This window comes from Otolemur garnettii, unplaced genomic scaffold (assembly GCF_000181295.1).
Source record: "Otolemur garnettii isolate 467f Iridium unplaced genomic scaffold, OtoGar3 scaffold00134, whole genome shotgun sequence".
NCBI classification, from domain to species: domain Eukaryota; kingdom Metazoa; phylum Chordata; class Mammalia; order Primates; family Galagidae; genus Otolemur; species Otolemur garnettii.
Window position 1 is genome coordinate 4,528,981 of NW_003852529.1, and position 26,252 is coordinate 4,555,232.

The 26,252-nt window shown below is 49.6% G+C and overlaps 1 protein-coding gene across 5 annotated transcripts in view; it reads right to left on the bottom strand.

Annotated features, from left to right (window-relative positions):
• KCNQ1 (potassium voltage-gated channel subfamily Q member 1) overlaps nt 1-26,252 on the bottom strand; it is a 389,965-nt gene that overhangs the window by 69,732 nt on the left and 293,981 nt on the right. For 2 of the 5 annotated variants that reach the window (XM_003798368.3, XM_023518339.1), the window contains exons 12-13: nt 5,305-5,380; nt 143-237 (exon numbers count right to left, since the gene is read on the bottom strand). In XM_003798368.3, the coding sequence (XP_003798416.1) occupies nt 143-237; nt 5,305-5,380 (171 nt within the window). Of the gene's footprint in view, nt 1-128; nt 238-4,259; nt 4,544-5,304; nt 5,381-26,252 lie in introns of those variants that run through there. The other 3 variants (XM_023518338.1, XM_023518336.1, XM_023518337.1) reach the window with 3 other exon arrangements.

The window sequence follows — 26,252 nt, forward strand, 5'->3', positions numbered from 1 at the left end:
CCGTGCCTGCCCACCTTCTCTGGGGCCGGTGCTGCCCAGAGGTCCCTGTGTCCCGCCCTGGTACCCGTGCCTGCCCACCTTCTCTGGGGCCGGTGTTGCCCAGAGGTCCCTGTGTCCCGCCCTGGTACCTGTGCCTGCCCACCTTCTCTGCAGCTCTTTGATGCGCACCATGAGGTTGAGGTGGCCCTGGGAGTACTGCTCGATGACATCCCGCACATCGTAAGGCTTCCGCGCTTGCTGTGGGCCAGGAAGACACGTGTCACTCTGCTCTCTGTGTATGGCAGGGCTCTGAGTGCACAGTGACAGTGTCTGCCCTAGTGGAGCACGCGAGGATCTGGGAGGTCACCTGCACAGTGCTCTGGGGCAGACCAACCAGCATGTGGTAGGCAGCAGCAGGGCTTGTCCCCACTGGCTTGGCCATTGGGGGCTGGGTGACTCTAGGCCATCAGCTTGGCCTCTTTGGGCCTCAGCTTCCTGCTCACTCAATAGCAGGGACTTGCCAGCTCTCCTTCCCAGGCCACCAGTCCCCAGTTCTCAATGGCCTCAGGATGGGCCGGCCTGGTAGCAGGGTACATGGCTTGGTGTGGCCTCGCATACTCAGGCCCCATGTGGACCTTGAGCTTGCTGGCAGCAGCCCCACCATTCTCCCGGTGGGCAGGTAGTTCACCAAGCACCCTTCCTGATAGTCCCCAGCTCTGGGAAGGGCTGACCCCAGATGACATCTTCAGCCTATAGCTCTGGGTGATCAGTGTCTTCATAGGCTCCCATAGTGGGTTGGGAGCACATGGGGTAGGGAGGTGACCCCAGGGCTCCCAGGCTTGGTGCCAGCTCTGAGCCCATAAATGGGGCTCAGGTGACATCCTCAGAATCTACAACAAAGGAAATGAAGCTTCTCGTGATGTCAGCAAAACCTCAGCTGCCTTTATGTCCTTGTTCCCAGAGGCCCTCAAATCCAAGGCTCCTACCTGGAAAGAGCAGCTGGGCATTGTGGGGGTCTGATGTCCCATACAAGTGAGCCGCCCTGCATGGGAGGACAGACCCCTCTGCCAGGGCTGCCGGGAGACCAGGCAGGGCCAAAGGTGGTCCTCACTAGCACGCAAACAGCACAATCAGTGATGAGCTGCTATGGGCTGACTGCCTTGGGCAGGGGAACGTAAAGGGCCCAGCAGCTTGGCAGGGCAGGGCCAGCTCAGGCCAGGGGGAGGCCACTGAGGCAGAGGAGGAGAGAGGCATGGAGTCTGAATGCCTGCCCAGGGTTGGGCTAGTCTGGGGGTATCCTCACTGCCCATGTATTTGAGTCCTACCTATGTTAGGGTTCTACTCCAGAGACAAGGGCTGCCCTAATCTGAGGGTGTGTGGCCACTTGCACTTTCCTAGAAAGATGGGGAGCTCCCAAGGGGAGGTCTCTGGGTATCTGCTACTAGCTTTGGACATATTTCTGACATGGCGAAGAGTTCTGCTACCAATTTGGGGGCATGGCAGAGTTGCCTCAAGCCACCCAATGTTGCACTGGACCCAGGAATCCTAAGGCATACCAGGGGCATTCTCCCTACCAGGGGCTGGCTCCAGAGTCCAGGGGGTTCCTCTCCCCACATGATACCAGCAGGTAGGGCCCTCACTGGCAACACCAACCTCTGAGGAGAAGACCCCAATGCTGGGAAGGCTGGAATGGGGCTGGAATGGGGCCTCACAAAACTGCTGAGTCTTCTTTGAGCTATGCTGGGCACTGGAGCCACCTGCACTGTCCAGTGGCCAATACACCAAGACCTGCCATGGGGTCAAGTACGGGATGGGACTCTAGACAGACCTTCTGGCCTGCCATACACTCAGTTTAATGACAATCATACAAATTGCACTTAGGTACAGACTAGTGATCATATCCCATGTCTTAGGTCCTCCTCTGTACAATGGGGTGCTAAGCCCCTCGCTTCTGTATGAGCGGATGCTGAGTCAGGCTACTGCCTTCTATAAGATGGGGATGGTGTGCCTGTTCCTCCTTTCTGTAAGACGGAGTGCTGAAACCTGTTCTTTCTCTCTGTAATCTGGGGGGATGCTGAGCCCTCTTCCCTACTGTAAGATGGGATGTTGAGCCTCAGTCTTCCTTTCTATAAGGAGGCACGCTGAGCCTCATTCCTCCCTTCTATAGGTTGGATAGCTGAGACCCACTTTGTTCTGTCTGACAGGGAGGGAGTGAGGATAAAATAAGACAGCAGGTGTGAAAGGTCAGGAAGTCCTTTCTGCACTGGCCAGAGCCAGAGGTGGCCGTTGCCGTGGCTATGGCTGAGACTCCCTCAGCACATGTTGAAGGTGGCCCCAGGTCACGGTGGTCAGCCTCCTGTGGACTGAAGGGCTTTATGAGGTATGTGGCACCTCTAGGTGTGCCTCATGAGGTGTGGGGCAGGTGAGGGGAGGAGGGGGTACTGGGGTACCGTCTGGGTCCAAAGCTTGAGGTGATGGAGGCCTGATCCTGGGTGGGAGCAAGTCCTTATGCTGGTCCCCAGAGGGCCTGGGCACCCATGGGCCACTGTAATCACACGAGTGTGGGTTTGTGTGTCAGAGGCCTCTGGATACATGTCTATACAAATGCAGGGCCAGGCAGGGTCCCCAGGCTCCCACTGTGCCCCAGCCCCCACCCTACCCCATGTTAGACACAGCCCAGGAAGCCCTGGCAATGCCCACTGACACACAGGACCACGGCCTGCTGGCATCCCAGCCCAGGAAGACTTGTCTGAGCTACAAAGCCCTCCACTGGGGCCTGGCCAGGGCTCTTGTGGCCTTTGTTGAGTGGCTGCCTGGGGGCTGGCTAGAGAGACCATCTCTCTTTTCTCTCTAGAACTAATTTCCCCCAGCAGCAGCAGGAGCCTGAGATGAGCTGAGATAATGCTGGCCTGTCCAGACTGACCGACGGTGGACAGGGGAGTTCAAGGCAAACTTGAAGGGCTAACAGGCTCTGGCTCCTCGGGCCAGACATAGGGGCGGCTGGCCAGGGACTTATCGTCCAGCTAAGCAGCCTGGGGGTGGGGCCACCCACCACGTCTGCAGCCCCTGAGGCCAGGCAGGGGTGAGTGGGGGTAAGGCCGGCAGACAGACTGGGATGGAGGAAGGGAAGTGGCCTGAGAGCTGGGTTGGGGGCACAGGCAGCCCCTGCAGCCCCACACGGCTCCTCACTGCCAGGGCTTCTCCTCTCCCCAGCTTTGATTCCTTCTTTCTGGAACTTTCTTCTCCAAACCCTCCAAGCTGCCCTGGTAATAAAAGCCAGCTGAGGAGGTCAGAGGCACCTGGCCCCTGCCCTCAAGCAGGAGCCTGTGTGCCCACAGGGCCCCACTTCTGCCAGTGAGCTTGAGGCTCCCCAGGGCAGGGAAGCAGGGAGCAACAGAGAATGAGGAGGGAGAGTTACCTGGTCTGCTTCCAGAAGCCTCCTTGGGCCATTCTCAGGCCCCTGACCTGTGTGCTGAGGCAGAAAAGGGGACCCCCGACTAGAAGGGAGTGTCGGGCTCTCAGCCTACTTCTCTCCAAGGACCAGTTTTCGTGCCTGTGCCATAGGGACAAGGACTGTTGGCGCCCTTGCAGATAGCCTCTTGATCTGAGCTGGAAGCACCCATATCACTCTGGGGCTGGGTCTGTCCAGGAGCCACAAGGGTCCATATGCTCTGCTGGCTGCCCCTGGTCCTGGAAGCAACCCAGGCAGCCCTGTGCCTGCCCTGACCATGTCCCACAGGTCCCTAGTGGGTCCTAGGCTCTATCCTGCAGTGGCTTATCATCTCCACCCTGGAAAGACCCCTCACAACTCCCTGCTTCTCCAGGCTGTGGCCAGTGGCTTTAGCTGTTATGGACATGCTGCTGTCCAGTGAGGTGATACCGTGGCCCTTCCCTTGGTCTCCTCTGCCCCTGAGGACTATCCTGCTCAGACCTGACCCTTGAGAGGGTCTTACGGCCCCTTCCTTGCCTGGGTGGGGACTGGCATCAGGAGGCTGGGGCCTCCTCTCTCAGTGCCCCTGCATCAGTTCCCTGCCCCAGTGAGCCTTCCCCCAGAATTGAGATGCCCAGGTCCAGGGGGCCCTTGGGTCTTCCCCAAAACAGCCAGGCAGATGTCCCAGCACCAGCTGACAATGGTCTTTACTGTGACTCTTGTTTTGACAATGGGAAGTCCCAGGCCCTGCTGGGAGCCGTGGCACAACTTGGCTTAGCTGAGACATAAAAGACCCCTCAGGGGTGTAGGTGGGAGGGAGGTGGCAGACCACTATTGTGGACTGCTACTTGTGCAAATCATGACCCAAGGTGGTGGCTGGTGGCCAGGATGGGAGGGGGCACACACTCCTCATGAGGGCCTGGCCCAGGCCTGCTCCTAGGGCTTGTGGCAGCTGTCTGCTGAGGGTATATACAGTCCTGTGCCAGCCCCAGAGCCCTTGTTCCCATAACAGTTGGGGAAGAACTTGCTCAGGGTTACCTGGGATGGGGGTCTGTGTCCAGAACCTCCCATGGAGTCCAGAGGTTGTGTGTGGCCACTCCAGGCCCGGGTGGGTGGGAACTCTGCTGTAGGGGACTATGAGTGAGCCTGTGTTAATTTTGCAGCCTGGCATTGGAGGTAGGGGTGCTGTTGTGACCACTCTGGCAAGTCATCCCCAACCTTCCCTGCTTGGTGATCTAGGCCTTCTGGAAGGAGAGTGATCACCCTGAAGGAGCCTGTCTCTTATGCCTACATACTTGTTCTCAAGTAAGGACTAAGCCTCCCCTTGCTGCCACCTTGGTCTGACTATTCCCCATAGCGGAAGAAGGGCTCGGACTCTGGAGGGCCCATGGGACTTCTACAGAAACCCAGCCCTGGAAGACTACTGACAACTAGCTCCAGCCTCACCCAGCCAAAGGGACCCCACCTCCTACAGATGGGGCTGGCCCCTCCATTCTCCTGACTCAAATGGGAGGAGGAGCTGGGGACATCTACCCAGCCTAGGAGAGGGTCCTGGCTCTAGGGACCCTACTTACCACCCAGGTGACTTGGAGCCAACTGCATACTGTCTCTGAGAGGCTCTGATATTACCAACTCACCCTTTCCCAGTGCTGCCTCCTAATTAGTGAAGGGGGAGGTCACATGTCCCTTTAGGTCACTCCTCAGGGGTATCCTTTGAGGGGGGGAAGCAGGGGCTTCTCAGGGATAGATAAGAAAGTCAACACAGGGTGTTTACTGGGGGGCAGGTCTCTAACAGGCATGCCTGTGTGGTTGGGGATGGAGACCATGACAGCCTCCACTGTGGGCAAGGAGAGCCCCGGAAAGCCCTGGGAAAGGGGACTTGGCACCGGACTGACCTGGAATTTCTTCTTGGCCACAAAGTACTGCATGCGCCGAATGACCTTGATGGTGGCCCGATGGTGGTCCCGTAGCCTACAGTGGAAAAAGGAGAGGAGGGTGTAAGCAGTTGCCCTGTGTTGGCTGTCCCCTGCTACACTGTCCCAGGTTCAAGTGCCCCTGCTGCATGCAACCTAGACCCTTCTAGAATTGTACAGAGATCTCCAGGGCCATATCCTGACTGGCGCTCCAGGGAGGCTGGGGGCAAGAGGCTTTAAAAGTGAAAGGTTTCACCTCACCTGTGGGGAAGAGAGATGCCTGCCTTGTTGGTTGCTCAGAAGATGGGGGCCAAGGCCCTGGCACAGGTACTCTATCTCATAGTGGAGTCGTGTTAACTTCTTTCTACCCTGGGAAGGGGCAAGCAGATGCTGCCTGTTCAGCTAGAACATTACACAGCTCCATAAATAGGCACTTGGAAAATATAGGGGCTGAGGACAAATTAATAAGGAAAAGTTACTACTTGAACCACTCCATGAAGGGGGCCATGCTGTTTTGCCTCCAAAGTTCCTTTTGAACAGAGAAACATTATCCAAAAAAGAAAGGAAAGAGATGATATATACCAGGCATGACAACTAAGCTCACAAACTCATCTAGAAAAAGTACTGCATACTTCATTTCTGAATATTACTATGGTCACCTTTGAAGTACTCCCCTTGGCCTCCTGATGACCACAGTGATATCCAACAATGAGATCTGTATTACTTTTTCTAGGATGAGTTCACGAACTTAATTGTCTTACCTTGTGTGTGCATATAAAAAGACTAGAAGAAAACATAGCAACACGCAAAGAGTAGGATTCATAGGTGCTCCTCCTTGGCACCTTTCTCCATCCAGTACATGAACAGGGCAGGGGCTCCTGGGGCTGGTGAGTCTAGGGCCACAAAGACATACCAGGGCACAAGGGACAGGATCCCTGCGAACAGGGGACCACAGAGCAGTGAGCACCTTTTAAATCATTTGCCCTGGAAGCATTTGTGAATTCCTAAGCTGTACCGGTTGTGAAGATCTGGAGAAACTGAGCAAAAAGCAGCAGCTATGGGTGTAAAAAGCTAGCCCAGAACTTTGCAGATTCATGTCACTGGGAGGAAGAGCTGTGGGGTTGAGAAGCTACCAAGAGGGAGCCCCAGTAAGCACCCCAGGTTTTCAGTTGAAAGCTCTTTAATTAGTTGCCTCAATCCCTGACTGGAGCAAGTTGCTCTTCCTAGTTACTTTCTGCCAGCAGAAAATAAAATTATCTGTAATGAGATAGTATCATTGAGCCTCCATAGTTTTTTCAACATGAAAGACTGAAAACCAAGGGACAAAATAGACCATAGAAACAGATCTAAAGTTGTGGTTCATTTAACAGCTTTTACGACTTAGGGCTCCTCCCATTAAGGGATGGAGTCTATTCCCTATTCAAAAGGAATCTGGGCTGTCCTTTCCACTTTATGTGACTCAAAGAATGCCGGAGAACTTAGCACTGTGTTGCTTTTGGGATGTGGTCATGTGAATGAACCTGAGCTTGCTGGTTGGAGAGGCCACATGAAGGAAAAGTGAGGGGCCCAAGTTGACAGCCAGCACCAGCCACTAGACATGTGAATGAGCCTGTCTTAGATGTACTCCCTGAATAAACTGCCAGGTGACTTTAGCTGCACCTAAGCAAAGCTGTAGAATAACCTCCTAGCTGAACCAGGTTCAAATTTCTGACCCACAGAGTTATGAGCAAAGAAATTAATTATTTCTGAATAAGCTTAGATGTGGCTTGCTGTATAGAAATAGATGACTGACAAAGAAATTGGGTCTCAGAGTAGAGTATTGTCGTATCAGTACCTTAAAACACATAGCATTGGTTTGGGGGCCAGCCATTGGTCAGAGACTGGAAGAAGAGGTAGATCACAAGATGCAGGATTTTGAGCATGACACGATTGGGTGAGAATTTTAGGTGTCTCGGAGGGGTAAGTGAATTTTGCTTTGGTGGGTAAAAGGTTGGTGCAGATTCATTGTAGTTCCTCCCATTGGGCGCTGGAGTCTATCTCCACTTGTCGGAAGTGGACCCGTGTGTCCTATGCTTCAACCTTAAGAGATCTTGTGGGTTCCACTTTCCCCCTCTTAGAATGCTGCCTGTGGACAAGTCCGAGCTAGCCTGCTGGAAAAGCCACGTGAAGGAAAGCTGATGGATGCTCGCTGACAGTCAATATGAGACCAACTAAAATCTCCCAGTCATCACTAGGCCACCCTATGAGCAGGGCTGTGTGCGTGAACCCAAGTAAGACCACCTCGCTGAGCAGCCCAGATTTCTGCCTCACAGACTCATAAGCTAGTAGATGACTGTGGTTTGCTTTCGAGTTTTTAGATGAGGGCTTAAAAATAACCATATACATAGTTCAAGATAAGAGATGGGGAATTTCACCAGAGAAATAAAAACCACATTAAAAAGTTCTAGAATAGAAAGAGCAATCATGGAAATTAAGAATGCAATAGATGGATTTGATAGAGGCAACACAGTAGAAAAAAATTCTGTGGACTCAAAGAAAATAACCAGATTAGAGCATGGAAAGAAAATAGAACTGGAGGAAGAGATAACACAAAAGAAAAAGAAATGTAAGAGGGTAGGTTGCATGCATTATAAGTGGATTGATGTTCTAATTAAAAGATCAGTATTGTCAGGAAGGAGTAAAAGCAACTACATAAAGCTACTTTAAAGATACAGAAAAAATTAGGCAGTGCCCGTTGCTCAGTAGGTAGGCATCAGCCACATACATAGAGGCTGGTGGGTTCGAACCAAGCCTGGGCCAGCTAAAATCAACAATGACAACTGCAACCAAAAAATAGCCAGGTGTTGTGGCAGGCGCCTGTAGTCCCAGTTACTTGGGAGGCTGAGGCAAGAGAATCGCTTGAGCCCAAGAGTTTGAGGTTGCTGTGAGCTGTGATGCCACAGCACTCTACCTAGAGCAATATAATGAGACTCTGATTCAAAAAAAAAAAAAGATACAGAAAATTTGATGGTAAAAGGATAGAAAAAATGTGTCTTGGTGTAGCCAAGTGAAAGTTGGTATAGGCAAACTATCAGACAAAGCAGACTTTAAGTATTACTAGAGACAAAGAGTATTTCATAATTATTAAAGTGTAAATTCAGCAGGTAGAGATCAATTGTAAACCTGTATACAGCTAAAAACATGATCTTAAAATATATAAAGAAAACTGGAACAACTGAAAAGTTAAGGAGAAAATCCACATGGTAGGAGATTTGAATGCATTTCAGAAATGGACAGAAAAAAAAGCAGCTAAAGCCTCAGCAGAGACAGATGTAAGCAGTGTGGCCAGCAGTGCAGCTCAACTGACACACACAGCACCATGAAGCTTCCCAAGCACACACGGAACATCACCGACAGAGACGACAGGTAAGGCTTTAAAAGCAATTCTAACAAGTTTCGAAAAAATTAACTCATGTGTAATATGTTCTCTGACCACGGTAAGATTAAACTAGAAACTAAGGCATCTCCAGTGTTGTGGAGAATAAACACTCTAACTCAAATGTCAAAGAAAAAAATCCAATACGAATAAAAACATAGTTTAAATAATAACAAAAATGTAACATACCAAAGCTTGCAGGTAAATAAGTGCACAGAGGGAAACCTGTGGCTTTAAATGTGTACATTGGAGCAGAGGAGAGGCTGGAATCCACCTTGAGAAGTTAACAAAAATCGTAAATAAAACACAAAGAAAGTGAAAGCAAAGAGATGATAAAGACAAGAGCACAAGTCGCTGAAATTAAAAAAAAAAAAAAAAACCACACACATTATGTTCATGTAATCTCCAAAGCGAAAATTTCCTTCTCTTGATCAGCTTCTAGCAAGATTGATCAGATGGGGGAGGGGCACAAATCACCAATGTTAGGAATTAAAAATGGAGCCTCACTCTAGGGCTAGAAACACTGGAAGATCCATGTGCCTGCAGGCGTTCTTGCTTTGTTTCTTTGGGATGCCATGCCCTTTTCTCTTCTCCTTGTCTCTTTCTCTCCCCCCCTCCAATCTTCCCCTCTCACTCCCTGCTCTCTTCTCTCTCTTTTTCTCATCTCTTCCCCCCAATATAAAATTGTTATGCTTTCATATCCCAAGAGGGGAAAAAAAATCTATTTTGAGGGTATTATAAATAATTTTGATAATTTAGATAAGATAGATGAACTCCTTAAAAAACACAATATGTACAATTTCAACATTCATTAAACATATTATACTTGGAATTTTAATGATTTTTCTGCAAAGAAAACTATTAAGTCTGAACGACCTCCCCAGCAAATTCTTCCAAACAGTTAAAGGAAGAAATAATACTCATTTTATATAAATCTTTGTAGAATAACTTTTACGAGGCAGCGCAACATTGACCTTAAAACCTGACAAAGATATTTCAAGAAGGAAAAATCACAGCTTACTCTTTCACACAAACATAGATGCAAATATCTAAACAACGCCAGCGAGTGCGATCCGTGCCATACACGGAGACATAAACCAAGTGCGGTTAATCTGGCTGTGCAAGATTAACTCAGTGCTGGAGAATCAATCAACATAATTTGGCACATCAACAGAATAAGAAAAAAACATCATCAATGCAAAGATGCAGAAAAGCATTTGATAACATTTGAGATCCATTTATAATTAAAAACACAACTCCCAGGCAGACTAGGAATAGGAGACTCCATTATCTACAAAAACTAAAACAAAAAACCCCCGAAACCCTACGCAAACATAATTAATCATGAAAAACTACACGCTTTCCTCCTGAGACAGGGAGCAAGACAAAGATGCCACCGTTTCTATTTAACATTGTCCAGAAATCCCAGCAGTGTATTAAGAAAAATGAGATAAAAGGTATAATGATTGGACAGGAAAAAAAAAACTATCATTATTTTCAATAACGACATAATCATGTATGTAAACAATCTCTAAGAAATTTCAAATCTTCCCATAAAATATTAGAATTAATAAATGAATTTAGGGAAAATACTAGTTTTAAGGGCAATAATAATCAATTGTGTTTCTATATGCTAGCAACAAGCACTTAAAAAATAAAGATATCAATTACAATAGCATTGAAAGCCATAAACTTTAAATAAACCTAGAAATAAATTGGTTAAAAGATAAGCAAGACTTCTACATGAAAAAACACTCAACATTAGTGAGAGGAATTAAAGGGACCTAAATTCATCAAGGGATACACTACATTTATGTATAAGAAGATGCAATATTTTCAAGATGTTACTTTTCCCCCAAATGAGGTATAAGTTAAATATGATTCCAATCAATATCAGAGGGCTTTTTATTATTTATTTTGAAATTGGCAAGCTGATTTTAAATATTTATAAAAACGCAAAGGGCTAAGACCATCCGAGATGATTTCGGAGGACGATGACAAAGTCAGAGGACTCACACCACCAGTGACTGCCACAAAGCAGTGGTGGTGGGCAGGTGGAGGACGGGGTTGTCTAGACCCACAAACACACCTGGTCACTTTTGTGCTGTTTTGATTGAGTCAGGGGGAGAATTCTCTTCTTGATAAAAGGTGTTGGAACAATTTGGATACTCCTGTGAAAATACACACATAAACCATGGTCCCTTCTACACACTAGTCACAAAATTAATTTGAGTTACTTCACATACCTAAACAGAAGAAAACAGGAGAATACCTTCATGCCTTTTGATAGGCAGATTCTCTAGGGCTACACAGCAGCACAGACTGTTGAGAGAAAAATGTTGGGCAAAGGGGAGATCCCAAGATTTCTCTGATGGCCTCACAAAGCCCTTCATTCCAGGCTCAACAAGCAGGAGGCTGTCCTGCCAGCCTCATGTCCCCATCTCTTTCAATCACCTGAGGGGTCTGGCAGCAGGTGGAGGGCAGGGCTCCATAAGCACCTCACTCTGAAAGGGGCCCCTGGCCGTCACTGGCGGCCATGACCGCCAAGGCCCAGATGTAGCCCACATCCAGTAAGAACACTCAGGCCTTTTCAGATCCTGTTTTGCTCAAAGGGCCACACCCAGTGACTGTTCCAGAGGCCTCTCAAAGCCACTGCTTCCCCACCTCCACTTCCCCAGAAGCAAGCCAGAGCCTCTGCAACCAAATGGCTTGGCCAGGCCTGGTCCCCAGGTCTGCTCAGGCCATGGTGTGGGCTGGCTACTACTCTGGTGACAGCCCTGGCTACCTGGCCTCCCTGCTAGACACAACAACTCCAATGCTCCAGAGGGAAGGACCTGGCTAGCTCCTTTGAAGGGTTTTTTTTTCTTTCCATGCTGGGTTTTAGCCTGGAAGGTGGCCAAATGCCCCTCTTGTTGCTTGGACACAGGCATAGGCTGGTGAGGGACAGGATGCAGGCCTGGGGCTCACTGAGCCCGCAGGGAAATGACCCCTGGATCCTGGTTGCAGTGAGGGGCTGAGGTCCCAGGGTTTGTGCCCACCTCCCCAGAATGGGCCACCGTCCAGAACTTTGGCTTCCTCCTCTCTTGGGGGGGGGGGGGGGGAGATGGACCTGCATAACCACCCTGCCCTCCCCATTTGGCTTGAGTGACCAAGGTGTGGGTGGCCAGGGTGTCATGGGGAAGGAAGGCGTGCTGCCTAGTGGAGGAGCCTCCACATGGCCCCTGGGGCTTGGCCACAGGCATTGCCCCTGAGAAAGACCCACGTCATTTGTCTACTCATTCGAGCGTCTCCAATCTGTATCTGTTTTGTTGCTTCGTTAATTCACCCACTAAGTTACTGATCTGTTGGTCCCTTTGTTAGCGCACCGCCTTGCCTCTCCCTAACTCACCACTCACTGCTTCCCCCCTCCCCCGCCCCCATCCATGGCTGGGCACACAGCCCAGGCGTAGTGGTCTTGGGGGCTGGGCCCACCGAAGGACCTGTTGTTTCTGAATTGGTCAAATTCAAAGCCCTGAGCTGCAGTGCTGCCCAGGGTGAGCCAGACTGGCCTGGGCTGGGGGATGCCAGGCCACCCCAGGGCCAGCTGCTGCATTCAGCACACATGTCACTGTGGGGCCATTAAGGGGACACTGTGGGAAAGAAAAGGCCGGAAGTTTCCCGGAGCAGGCGCCTGTCGGGCCTACGAGGGGCCACCCTGCCACCTGCAGAGCTGCTAGGGCCCATCCTTGTGGGTAGCAGGAGATGACTTCAAGGGTCCTGGGACACAGGCTCAGGACAGCCAAACCTCAGCTCCTCCCAGAAGCCACTTTAGCTGTAATAAGCAGAACCCGTCCCAGCCTCCAGCCACCAAAATAAAGCAGATGGGAACCCTTCGCACCTGCCCCCTGGACAAGCTCTTAAGCCTGCGTGGAGCACCTTCTAACTCTGGGACAAGGAGTGTTTGTCAGCTCTGCCTGGGTGTTGAGATGGAAAGAAAGTAAGAAATAAGAACTCCATCCCTCTCTTCTGGGGTGTTGGGGTAGCTCCTTTGCCCATCTTTCCAGTCCTATGCAGCCCCACCTAGTGTATCTTAGGAGACACAGGACTGTCCCAGGGTACTGAGGGACCTTCCATTCTGCCCATGCCCAGCCCGTCTCACCAGCCTTTCTATCTGCCTCTGGCGCAGGCCTAGCAGGGGTGTTGTGCGGGTAGGCTCCCACTGGCTGTCTTTAAGGGCCTCAGCTTGGGGTGAGCTTGGTAGGGGTCATACAAGTTGCCATAGGACACTGGGAGAGGAACATCCTTAGGGTGGGTCTCCTGCATGGGACTCTTTTGCCAACCCAGGGCTGCTGGGTGTGGGTATGAGATGAAGGAGGAAGATCTGGGGGCCCAGGAAGCTGGCAAAGCCCAGGCAGCATGAAGAGGGACATCAAAATCCCCACAGGCCACTTCCCCTGAGGGCTACCTCATGAACGTGGGGCCTGGAGGGCCTTCCAGATTCTTCCTCTCATATGACCATCTGCAGACACAAAATCATCACTTCCTCACACTTCCCGGTGTTTTACTCCTTCTTATTTTTAGCTTTTTGTTTTGAAATAATTGTAGATTCCTAGGAAGTTACAAGAAAAAGTTGTATGGAGAGGTCCTCTGTGTCTTTGCTGGGTTCCCAACGGCCACATCTTATGCAGTTAGAGAACAACATCAAGACCAGGAGACAGACCCTGGTGAGCTGCGTGTGGGTCCACGGTGTGACAGCACAGCCCCACTGATCACCAGTGCAGTGAGGACACAGGAGTGTCCTCATATAAAGGCCCCCTGCTACCTCTGTGCAGTCACCCCACCTGCTGTCCCTAACCCTGAGGCCGTCATTCTGTTCTCCATCCCTAAAATTCAGATTTTGAGAAAGTACACAGAATCACACAGGAAGTGACCTTTGGGCTTCCCCCCAGTGTAATTCCTGTGAGATCCATCCACAATGTTGCCTGAGGTGTGTGTCAAGTTACGGATGTGCCAGTCTGTTGATCCATATACCTGCTGAAGGATACTTGGACTGCCGTCAGGTTTTGGCGTATTATGAATAAAGCTTCTATGCATTTTCATTTACAGGTTTTTGTGTGAGAGTAAGTCGTTTCTTTGGGATAAACGCCCAGGAGTGCAGTTGCTGGGCTGTACGGTAGTTGCAAACTTACTTTTTATAAGGCACAACCACATTATTTTCCAGATTAGCTGTTACCATTTTACACTTGAAGCTGCAACACATGGGCAGTCCCATTTCTCTGCATCCTCATCAACATTTGGTGGTGTCCCTGCTTTTTATTTTAGCCATTCTGATAGGCGTAGTGACAGCTCTTTGTGCTTTTAATTGCATGCGCCTGGAGGATCGCGATCTTGGACACCCTTTAGCGCACCTGTCTGCCACTGATCCTCTTCAGAGAAATGTCTTTGTATCTTGCCCATTTTCTAGTTTGATTAGATAATTTTCTATGGTTGGATTTTGGGATTTCTTTCTAGTTCTTTGTTGGATGCATGGTTCACACATATTTTCTCCCTGTCTATAGCTTGTATTTTTATCCTTGCCATACGGTCTTTCTTGGAACAAAAGTTTTTCATTTCCATATGATTTATTTGATCCATTTTCCTTTAATGAATTGTGCATTAGTAACAATTGTAAGAACTCTTCACCTGTCCTAGACCCTGAATATTTTCTTCTACATGTTTTTCTAAAGCTTTTATAGTTTTATGTTTCACGTTGAAGTCCAAGGTATTTATTGAATTAATTTTTATAAGAAGTGTAAGACTTAGGTCATGATTCCTTGTTTTACCTGTGGATGTTTAATTGGCCCAGCAGCATGTGCTGGAAGGGTCTCCTTCTTTTTTTGAATTGCTATTGCATCTTCATCTTATAAGTCAGTTAGGCACAATTATGTGGGTCTCTTTCTGGGTTTCCTGTTCTGTCCCTCCACTAGTGTCACACTGTTTTGATTCCTTACTATTCAGGCCTTAAAATCAGTAGAGTGATTTCTCTCACTTAATTCTTTTCCAAAATTGTTTCTATATAAATGTTAGAATAAGTTTGTCCTTGTTCAGTAAAAATCTTGCTAAGATTTTTGTCAGAAATTATATGTTAAATTTCCTGGTAATTCTGGGGAGCATTGAGATTTTCAATATTTTAAGTTTTCTAATCCATGAACATGGTATGTCTCTCCATTTATGTAGATCTTCTTTGGTTTCTTTCATCAGCATGTTGTAATTTTTAGTATATTGGTCTGTATGTGTTTTGTCAAATTTATGCCTAAGTATTTAATTTCTTTGGAGCAATTGCGAATGGTATTGTGTACCTAAGTTTGGATTTTACATGTTCATTGTTGGTGTATAGACATGCAGGAAATTTTTGTGCTCTGATCTTGTATTCTGTGATGTTACTGAACTCTTAGGTTCCAGAAGTTTTTATTGTAGATTCCTGGGGATTTTCTACATAGACAATTATATCATCTGCAAATGGGGACTGTTTCATAGCTTCCTTTCTAATCTGCTTGTCTCTTTTCTTTTGCTTTTCTTATTGTAGTGGCTTGAACTTCTAGCACAATGTTGAATAGAAGTGGTGAGAGTGACCTCCTTGCTTGTGCAGGGGAAAAGAATTCTGTCTTTCACCATTAAGATGTTATCTGTGGGATTTTTTCTTTTTTAGATGCTCTTTATCAAGTTGAGGAAGTTCCTTGGTGGATCACAGTAATTGAGTTTTTAATGCTGAACTGGTCTTGCCCACCTGGAATAAATCTCTCCTGGTTATGGTGTGTAATTTTCTTATACAATAATATATAATTATTTTTAAAAATACAGAAAGCCTCTAGAAACTCACTGTTCAATATGAAACTAGACCCCTTGGCCCCCATGTCAACTGTCCCCCTGTCTCTCCAACCCTGGAAAACTATCACCCTGAATCTAGTGTTCCTCTGTCCCTTGCTTTCTTTTTTGTATAATTTTATTAAATCTGTATGTATTCCCACAAGTCATATTTTTTTGTTTTAGTAATTTAAACTTTCCGAAAATACATTGTGCTTTTCCTTGGTCTTACATTGCCAAGACTTACCCATGTGGTTGTCTGTCAGTCTGGCTTGTTCATTTTAACTGATATGAAATCTTCCTCTGTGTGGGCTTCCCACATGTATTCACTCTCCTTCCTGCTGATGGGCATGTGGCTGGTTGCCAGGCACAGGGGTTTGTGACTAGTGCTGCAACACCTCCCAGTTGTTCATGCCCTGGAGTTTCCCTTGGGGGTGTGCTCCGACATGCAACTGACATGCCAACTGCTGGGATGCTCTGTCACAACCTAGCGGTGATGCTACACTCTCAAAGTGGCAGCCCCACTGTGTGTGCTCCTACCAGAAGTGTGGGAGAGACACAAGCCTGACATCCCTGTCCGCATTCCCTGTGATCAGACTTTGCTATTTTTGCCAGTGAGACGACGTAAATGGTCTGTGTAAATGGCACCTTCTCACACTCAGTGGGCACCTGCACTTATTACTGCAAAAGGCTGAGCAAGTCTTGGGCCCATTTTTCTGTCTGGTTATGTTTTTATTGATTAGTTATTCTAGTTAATTTTTATCAATTTTAAATTTGTATTAGTTTATAAGTATTAGTTATATGTATACTAATTCTTTGTCAATGTGGTATATTGATAATATCCACTGCTGTGGTAGGCAAAATAATGGCTCCTTCAAAGATGTCCTAACCTGTAGAACCTGTGAACATGTTACCTTACATGGCAAAAGAAAAGTTATAGACATGATTAGTGCTATGAACATTGAGATGGGGGTGTTTATCCTGGATTATCAGGTGGATCCTATTCAACACCTGAGTCTTTAAAAGTGGAGACACCCAGCTGTGGTCACAGGGAGATGTGACCATGGAAAAGTAGGTGAGTGGCACCTTGATGGCTCTGAAGATGAAGGAAGAGGCTGCAAGTCAAGACATGTGAGCACGTCTAGAAGCTGGACAGAGGGGAGACGGGCTCTCCCTCGGAGCCTCCAGAAGGACTAGGCCTGATGCACCTGTCAGACCAGTCCGACCCATGTGCTTCTGACCCACAGAAGTGAAAGGTAATAAATGTTGCTGTTCTAAGCCATAGAACAGCAGCAGGAAACTACTACAATTCTCCATCTTCAACTTTCCACTTTCTTTAAGGTACCTTTTGATGAATAGAGATTCATATTTTATATAATCAAATTTATCAATATTTTTCTTTCATAGTTTATGCTTTTGTGTTCTATCTAAAAAATATTTCTCTATGTCAAGATATAAAAGACATTAACGAACTTGTGTTATCAAGTAAGGGTTTTAAGGTATTTGAGTTTTAATTCCTAGGTCCACCTGGAGTCCAATTTTTATATATGGTGTGGATGGGGGCCCAGCTTTATCTTTTTCTTTACAGATAATTATCTATTCTAGGGAACCACAAAGCCACCTCGGTCAGAGCTATTTTTATCCATTGGGCTAATTATCTATTTCTGAGCCAAAACTGCTACATCCTAATCATTGCATGTTCTGAGGTTGGCTCATCCTTCATCATCATCTTCTTTTTTTTTTGTAGAGACAGAGTCTCACTTTATCACCCTTGGTAGAGTGCTGTGGCGTCACAGCTCATAGCAACCTCCAACTCCTGGGCTTAGGAGATTCTCTTGCATCAGCCTCCCAAGTAGCTGGGACTACCGGCGCCTACAACAACACCCGGCTAATTTTTTGTTGCAGTTTGGCTGGGGCCGGGTTCGAACCGGCCACCCTCGGTATATGGGGCTGGCGCTCTACCCACTGAGCCACAGGCGCTGCCCCCTTCATCTTCTTGAGAAGGTCTTGGTTATTAATGGTTCTTTATTTATCCATAGAAATTTTAGGATCATCATATTAATAAATTCCATGAGAAAACCTCTTGGAGGATGCTGTGGCCAGAGGTAAGAGGCTGGAGTGGTGGCAAAAACCCAGCAGAGGTTCTTTCTGGCACCAATCCCTGTGCTCATGGCATGTGGGCACACACAGAAAGGGCAACCCATGAGGGGGCCACCAGATACCTGGTGTGACCAGGCCAGCTCTGGGAACCGGGGTTATGGATTCACTCTGTGTACAAAGTCACATAGGCAGCCCAGAGCAGACAGCTCATGGCTGCTGGAAATCTTGCCCCAGGGCCCTCATTTTACTTCCTCTTTCATCCACTGGTTTATTCCTTTGGTCAAGGACACACACATTTTAGAAATTTCACTTGCCCCCTTCTCAGTCTGAGTCTGTCTCTGTTACTACATAAAGAAATGCTGCTGTTGCTGCTGGATTTTTCTTTTCTTTTCTCTCTCCTTCCCCACGTCTACAACTGGTGTATGCAATAAGGACTTGTGCACAGACTAGAGAAAGAACTCTTACACCTTAACAATGAGTCAATTCAATCAAAAGATGGCCAAAGGAGTGGAACAGATATTTCTCCGAAGAACCGATGTAAATAAATGGCAAATCCACACGTGAAAATATGCTTAACATCATCATCCATTAAGGAGGTGCAGATCAAAACCACAGTGAGATACCACTTTACACCCAGTGGGATGGCTAAGATGAAAAAGACAATCAGAAGTGTTGGCAAGGCTGTGGACTGCTGGTGGGCGTGTAAGATAGTATAGCCACCATGGAAACAGTCTTGCAGTTCTTCAGAATTTTAAATGTAGAGTCAGCACATGCCTCAGAAATTCTACTCCTAGGCGTATATACCCAAGAGAAATAAAAATGTATGCTCACATAAAAACTTGTACACAGAGGTTCATAGCAGATCCGTTCATGGCAGCCAAAAAATGTGGAAACACCCCAATGTTCAAGAGCTGATGAACAGATAAACAAACGTGGTCTGTCCACGTAACGGAATATTATTCAGTCATAAAAGGGAATAAAGTGCTGATACCTCCTACAAGGTGGATGAACCTCAGAATCATGATGCTGAGAGAAAGAAGCCAGCCACAAAAAGCCATGTGTTGTATGATTCCAGTTATATGAAACGTCCAGAACAGGCAAATCCATGGGGTTGGAGAACAGATCAGTGTTTGCCTAGGGCTGGGAGGTGGGGGGTAGGGAACGACTATACAGGTTGGGGCTTTAGGGGTGATGAAAATGCCCTAAAATTAGATAGTTGTGGTGGTGTACAACCCTGTGAATATACTAAAAAGATGTGGCTGACCACCTGTGTCACTTCCAAGAGCAGGAGTTGCTGGGATGGAGGGGCAGAAGGTACAGACTGCTTGGCTGTAGGGAGAGGCAGGAAGGCTTTGAGACATTTTTGGCCCTGCCCAGGGTGCATAATCCTTCTTGGAGGGACCCCTTCCTTTCTAGGGTGTTCAAGGACCCAATAGGCACCTCACGAGAGCAGCTAAGGTTGACCTTATCCCCTTCCCAGGCAAGTGTGGAGGCCTCTTAATTCCCTATTCTGGCTTTAGCTTCACCACCTACGAACCTTTCCCTACAGCGGTGACCAGAGGGCCAATCCAAGTGAAAAACCACAGATCTTGTGACCCCTACCCCACATGCAGCTGTGGCTCCCTGCTGCTCACCTAATGACATCCAAGCTCTCAGGATGGCCTGCCTGGTCCAAATGGAATAGAAACGTGAGCCTCTGGCTCTCTGGGAGGGTTCTGAGTTGATAAGCTTTCTCTGTTCTCTCTATGTTGTTACATCACACACAACACTGAACACATACAGCTCTATGTCTTTATAAGATTGCTTTCACATCTGTGACTCTAAGTCTGGACCAGCCAGAGCAGACTTTCCTGGTTGCCAGCGAGATGTTGCAAGGATCACAAGGACAGGTAGCTGAAATGGATTCAGCAAAGGCAACTTGTTTTACATGTTCCAGAACTGGAAAGAAGGAACTAATTCTCTCTGCTGCCTCAGGATGAAGGTACCATGGTCTGACTGTTTGGGTCTCTCTGAAATCTATGCACTAAACATAGGCTCCAGTGTGGTAGAATTAGGGATGGGGCCTCTCCTCTAGGAGGTAGGTAGGTAGGTCACGAGGGCAGAGCCTCCATGAACGGGATTAGTGCCCTTAAAAAAAGAGGTCTGAGCAAGCTTGTTTGCCCCTTTCTGCCCTTCTGTCATGTGAGGCATGTGTCTATGAAGCAGACAGAGCTCTCGCCAGACGTCAGACCTGCCAGTGTCTTGATCTTGTACTTCCCAGCCCCCAGAGCAGTAAATTTCTATTTATAAACCACCCAGTCTAAGTAACTTTGTTACAATACTGAGTGGGCTAAGAACCCAGTATTGTACTGGAGGAACCAGAAACCACAGGCACAGGTGAGATAAGCCAGCTGCTCAACCCGACTCAGTTCAGCTTAGTTCATATCAACCCTGCTTAATTCACTCCACTCAGTTCAGTTCACTTCAATTGTACTAAAACTAATTCAGCCAACTTACCCCAGCTCTATTGGCATAGTTCAACTCAAGTCTACACAACTCAGCACATATAGCTCAACTCCCAAGCTCTTGCTGTATCCTTGTGATAGAAATAGGCACGGACAGGGCCAGTCCTGGCTTGAACAGCCCTTCAGGGACAGTACAGCACACATCTCAGAGAGGTGCTGAGGTGGCAGTGATGTCTGACAAAATTACAGCTTTGTAGAGCAGCATCAGTGAAGAAAGCTCTTGTCATACCTATGGGTATCTACTATGGGTCTGCCATACTCTGGGTGAAAATGAGTAGAATTGAGTAGGCTTCAACCTCCAGGTACCCTTGGCCTATCCAGAGTGGCCCTAAGATGACCAGAAAACACCCAAGTGAGTGACATCCCATGCCACCAGTTTTGCCCCTGGGGACTGTAAGAAGGGAAGGTCTGAGGAGGGAGGAGCTGGCATGGACAGGCCTCCTGAGGAACTGGAACCACAGAGGCAGGAGCCGGACCCTCAGGCCTTGTCCAGACTATCTTTGCCACACAGGTGACCAGGTGCAACGGACAAAATACAGAGACCTCAGGACAGTTAGGAGTGGCCCAGGTTCCAGAAAGCACCACCTACCTCACTGACGCAGGATGAGCCAGGCCCCACTCAGACATGATAGTGATTTGTTGAGAAGGGGTTGGCTTGGCTGGCAACCTGGACTATTGGCTCTTAGTCCCTCCTAGGGCCTTTTATGCCAATGAGACTCAAGCTCCCACAACAGGGAAAAGGTTTCCTGGGGGTGGGACATGGGATGGATGCCTACTTCAGACTTCTGCTCACTCCTCTCCTCTGTTTGCCCATGGGTATCTATCCCCTGGATCTGACCCTCTTCCAGAAGTTGGGGTCCATTTCCTTCTGAGTGCCTGGGGCTTCCTCTGTACATGGGGGCAGAAGATGAAGCTTTCGATGAGCATGCAGGAGACCCCAAGCCAATCTCCAGTGGGGCCTCAGCTGGTTTGGGCAAATTCCTTCACCTTTGGAGGCCTCAGGAGCTATGGGTCCAGAAAGGAAACCAGAAGGGAAGTTGTGGATGAAGATAAGTTTTCATCGTGACAATACTGTGTTCTCAGAGGGACACACGGAGCCCAGAAAGCTAGTCACAGCCTCATAGCTCCAAGCTTGGAAGAATATCAGTTCCCAGAAATCTCTGTGGCCCAGCTCTGGCCCCATGGGGTAGGGAGTGTGGGTTCCCCAAACTGGGCGGCTGGCCTAAAGGTCTGGGGTTGCCTGCGCGGGCTGCCAGGAAGGAGCTGTCAAAGAAATGTAGCTTTGTCCCGGCTCCTTCCCGGGAGGGGCTGGGCTGTGTGTAGACAGAGGTAATGAGCTGGCGAGGTTGGGGTGCAGGCAGGCGGCTGGGGAGGACCCCACTTAAATCCTGGGGAGATTATGAGGACGTTTGTCGCAGGCTGTCAGCCCTCATTAAGTTAATGGAACTGGTGAATTGGCCAGCTTCCAGTGTGCCAGAGAAAGAAAACAAGAAAAGCGTTTTCAGTGAAAGAGCCAGGGGATCCCATTTCGCTCGGCAGCCCCGGTAGATTATGGGCCACCAGTAATGGCCTGGCTGAAATGACTTATCAGGAACTTGTTGGTTAAGACAAGGGAGACAAAACCTCTAGCGTCTCAGAAGAATGACAGGGGCTTCTCACTGGTTTTCGTCTAGAAAAGTGATTTGCAAGCACTGCCTTCCAAGCCTATGAATGATAAAATAAGCCAGCGCTGGCCTGGGCCTCTGTGGTGGTTGGGTTACCAGGCAGGGGAAGAGATGCTGTGGAGGTTACACCAGGGACTCTGCATGGACAGGAGGGGCAGGGGAACTCAGGCTCTGGGGAAGCCCCCAGAAAGGGCCCAGCAGTCCACAGGGGCAGGCACTCTGAGGTTGTGTGAGACCTACTGGCCACCTACGGCTCTGCCCCATCTCCTATGACTTTGGCCCTGTGATGAGAGTTCGATCCTGTTTTAGCCCCAGTCCCGTCTTTCCCCAGAATACACATTGTTCTTCAACTTCCCCAGAGACCCTGCCTCTGGCTGCCCTGGCTCTGACTGATGTTGGACCCACCAGACCTCAGGTAGGGCCCCTGTAGGCCTTGCCCCGGCCCTGCCAGCAAGACGCCCTGGGTGCCCAGCTCTGCCAGCTGCTTCTTGGCTGTTCTCCACCTTCCCTCTCTCTCATCCAATCATGACAATATGTTCTGTAGGCTTGCGGTGTCAGCACCCTGTGCCTTCACAGCTCTGTTATCCCTGTTGTACAAATAAGGATGTTGAGGCCCAGAGAGGCTCAGTCACCTGCCTCAGGCCATACAGCCAGAGCAAGGCAGAGCCCACATACCTTCGAAACCCCTGTTCTCAGAACTGCCTTGAAGACATTAGCCTCTTCTGTCCCTACTAAGTCCTCCACAGCACCCTCATCCTTCCAGCTCTATCAACCTTGGCCCAATTCCCCCCCTTGGAGAGCCTATGCCCCCTTCCAGCCTTGGCAGGTGGGTCCTGGCACCAACCCTGGAGCCTCTTGTGGAGCACTGGTGGGATAGGCCCCTTGAATGAGTGAAGGACCCAGGCTAGGGGGGGTCTCTGAGACACTTGGCATGGCCTGAGCTTCTTTCCTTCCAAGGCCTCAGTTATATTAAGTATGGGGTAGCCAGGCTTTCTGAGTCTCTTTCTGCCCCTCAAATGACAGCATGGCCTTGCCTGGTGTGGTACATACCCTCTCCCCTTGTTCCAGAGTCTGCCCCCTCTGGGGCCCTAACTGGCTCACATCTGTGGCAGCACAGCAGGCCCCTCATCTCCCAGTTATACTCGAGGACAAGGGGACAGCTGCAAAGAGGGGAGGAGGATGTTCTGGGTAGGAAGAGGGCTGCCAGGTGAAAGGTGGGACTTTGGCACATGGCGACCCTCACTTGGCTGGATCACAACCCCTAAAGCTCACAGTGAAGGCAAGAATGGCCTAGTACGCCCCTCTCTCATGACAGATGGCCCTGGGGCCCAGAGAAGAAGGGCAGCAGCTGGCCAGACCTGGAGTTGTATGAGTAAGCCAGGCCTGGAGTGGGGCATGGGGCATCACTGTGGGCTCTGACACCCCACAGTGTGGTGTTGAGCCTGGGAGCCCCACCAGGCCCTCATTGCCAGGCTTCTTCCACCTGAGACCCGCACCCCCAAGTGGACATCTAGCTGGGCCCACAGCTCACCTGGAGGGATGAGGAATGTAGCCTGAGAGGTTGAGGACCCTGGCTGGAGGCAGCTGGCGGTGTCCTGTTGGGGACCAACCCAAGCAGCTCCTGACTGTCTGGCCTCTCATCCTCAGCCCACCTTGCCATGTCCCTCTAACACACACAGCTGCCCCTGCTGGAACAATAGGGTGGGTGGAGGTCCCCCAGGGTGAGGTATCAGGTAGGGGCACACTGGTCTAACCAGCAATCCTGAGGGGACTTTCTTCTTTCCCCACCCAAGGTCTGAGCAAACATGAGATCCTGCCCTGTCCTCATCTAACTAGGGGAGGGGGTGGGGGTCTTTCCCTGCCCAGCTCTGGGCCTCCACGAGGGAAGAGACAGTACCCCCAGCCCTGAGAGCCCCTGCCCTAGAGAACAAAGTGAGTGTAAAGTGTAATCTGCAAATCAGATACTGTCCTAAGTGCCTCAGGCCTGAGCAGCCTTCTGGAGAATCCTGTGGGGTGGTGGGGAAGCAGCCAGTTCTGGTCTGCTTCCAGACGGCTTGCTCCAAGCCTGAGGGGTTGTTTTGAAATGGAAGGTTATCGCTCCTCATCTGCCGAGCTGGGGAAACCTTCTCCTCAGGGCCTCACCTGCCTCCCCACTCTTGGGTCCTTCCCTCCTGTGTTTGGAACTCCAATCTGCCCTGGCTGCTGCTCCTGCCCTGACCACTCCTCCTTTTCAGGTCCTGCCCCCACACTGGCCTTTTGCAGAAAACCTGCCTGTGTTCACCCCCCAAAGTGCCTTGTTCTCTCATACCTGTGGCAGCAGTGGACTGAGGGCCTTCAGGGGAAGGCACGTTCCTTGAGGGGTCTGTTGTTCTTCTGGCTGCATTCCTAGCACCTGGCACTCAGTGGGTGCCGGGTGGCCCCTGCCCAGGCCAGCAGGGATAGGGCACGGGCTGCCCAGGGGGCAGGGCTGCAGAACATCGTGCAGGCCCCCCACCTCCCCTTCTCTCCCTCCCAAAAGGGAAGGAGAGGTTAATAAACCAATTACTTTGGGCAACGAAGCAAAATAAGTCCCATTAAAGTAATTAATGTCCTTTGCACAGTCCCCATTGGAGAAGACTAATAAATTGGTGCTTTGTCACCATCCGGTAATTTCTCTCTGAGGCGCTTCTTCATCCCCGTCCAACAGCACAGTTTAAGGCTCTGTTAATACTTCTAAGGCGGCTCAATGCCAGACTAATTAGATTTGCATTTCCACCACCGGCCAGGCCAGGCTCGGATGTACCCAGTGAGAGAGGCTCCAGGACCCTGCTGGGCCTCAGGGACTGCACCCGCCTTTGAGAAAGGGCCATGTGTGGGTTCCCACGCCTGCCCAGGGCAATGACCTGTCACCCTGCCTGCCTCCCCAGCTTCCCTGCCTTGGGGGACGGGCCATAGCTTTGATCCAGGCAGAGGCCAGAGCTCATTCTTGGGGGTCCCTTCCTAAATCTGCCCACACTGGAACTCATGGAGCCGATAGGGTGACCCACATCCTAGGGTCTCTCTAGGCCTCAGAGCCAAATACTTGTGGGTTCTGGGAGGACTGTAGGGTAAATAGAGAAAAGGTGACTTCGAAGTTGAGGAGATGACAGACATGGCCTCTGCCAGGAAACGGAGGACAGCATCAACCACGACAGGCTGGCTGGCAGCGTGGACCCTGGTGGTTGTGTCTTCCTCCTAAACCCACAACCCCAGTTTGTGAGGAAAACGCCTGACAAATTCCAACCAAAGAACAGCCTACGAAACACCTGGCCTGCCCTCCTCAGACCTGGCCGGGTCCTCAGACCCAGGAAGAGTCTGAGAAACTATCACACACAAAGTGGCCTGGGGACACAGGCCATGTGGGATCCAGGACATGTCCTGGGACAGATAAAGGACAGTAGAGAAAACTAAGAAACTGATGAAAGTACGGACTTCAGTTAATGGTAAAGCCCCACTGTTGGCTCCTTGGAGGTGGTGAGTGTGTGCTAATGTGAGGCGCTAACCACAGAGTACTGGGCGAGGGGCGGGGGACTCTCTGTACTATCTCCATAATAATTCTATTCTTCTAAAACAGTTCTAAAATCCAAAGCTTATTTAAAATAAACACAGCAATGGTGGTGAGAGAGAAGAGGCTGGGAGATGAAGGGGCTGCACTGTAGCCCCAGATCCTTGGCCCTGGCTCAGGGGACCCTCCGATGGTCTGCCTTCTCTGAGGACACACTTAATGAACTGATGAGGGATTGCCAACAAGTCCATGCAGTGTGCCAGAGAGAGCCTCACCCCCACAGGGTGCCCAGGCTATGGGCAAGAACATCAAAATGCTCACCCAGGTCTAAACCTGAGGACATGAGGAGTCAGATAATTCAAGAACTTGAGGGGCTGGAGGATGGGAGCCTATGGTCACACTGGCCCTTCTTGGGGGAGGTGGCTGTTGGGTAGCCTCTACTCCCTCCTGGCCTCTGCAGCTGCAGCCTCCTGGACCCCACATAGGGCTGACAGCCATAGGTTGAGCCCTGGCCTGCTTTAATACACCTGGGACTTGAGGAGGTTCCAAGTGCCCCCCAGCCTCTGCCTTTCCCTATATACCTTAGGTTTCTGCCCACCAGCCCAGCCTCTATACTGGGACATCTTGAGCTCAGCTGGCACATGACCAGGCAATGCTATGTGGCAATGTGCACCGGGGAGATGGTGAGTACACCTAAACCAAGTCATGTCACCGAGCTGCCCAGTCCCATTGTGACTGGGAACTGCATGAGTCAGCAGCAGGGAGCTCAGAGATAGGTAAGGCTGGGACTTTGACCAAGTCAGCTGGGTCGGGTCTAAGTTGTACAGAAATGGAAGCCCTCCAGGCTGGGCACAGCCTGAGATGGGAGGATGATCAGGGAGAGGGGGAGAGGCCTGTTAGAC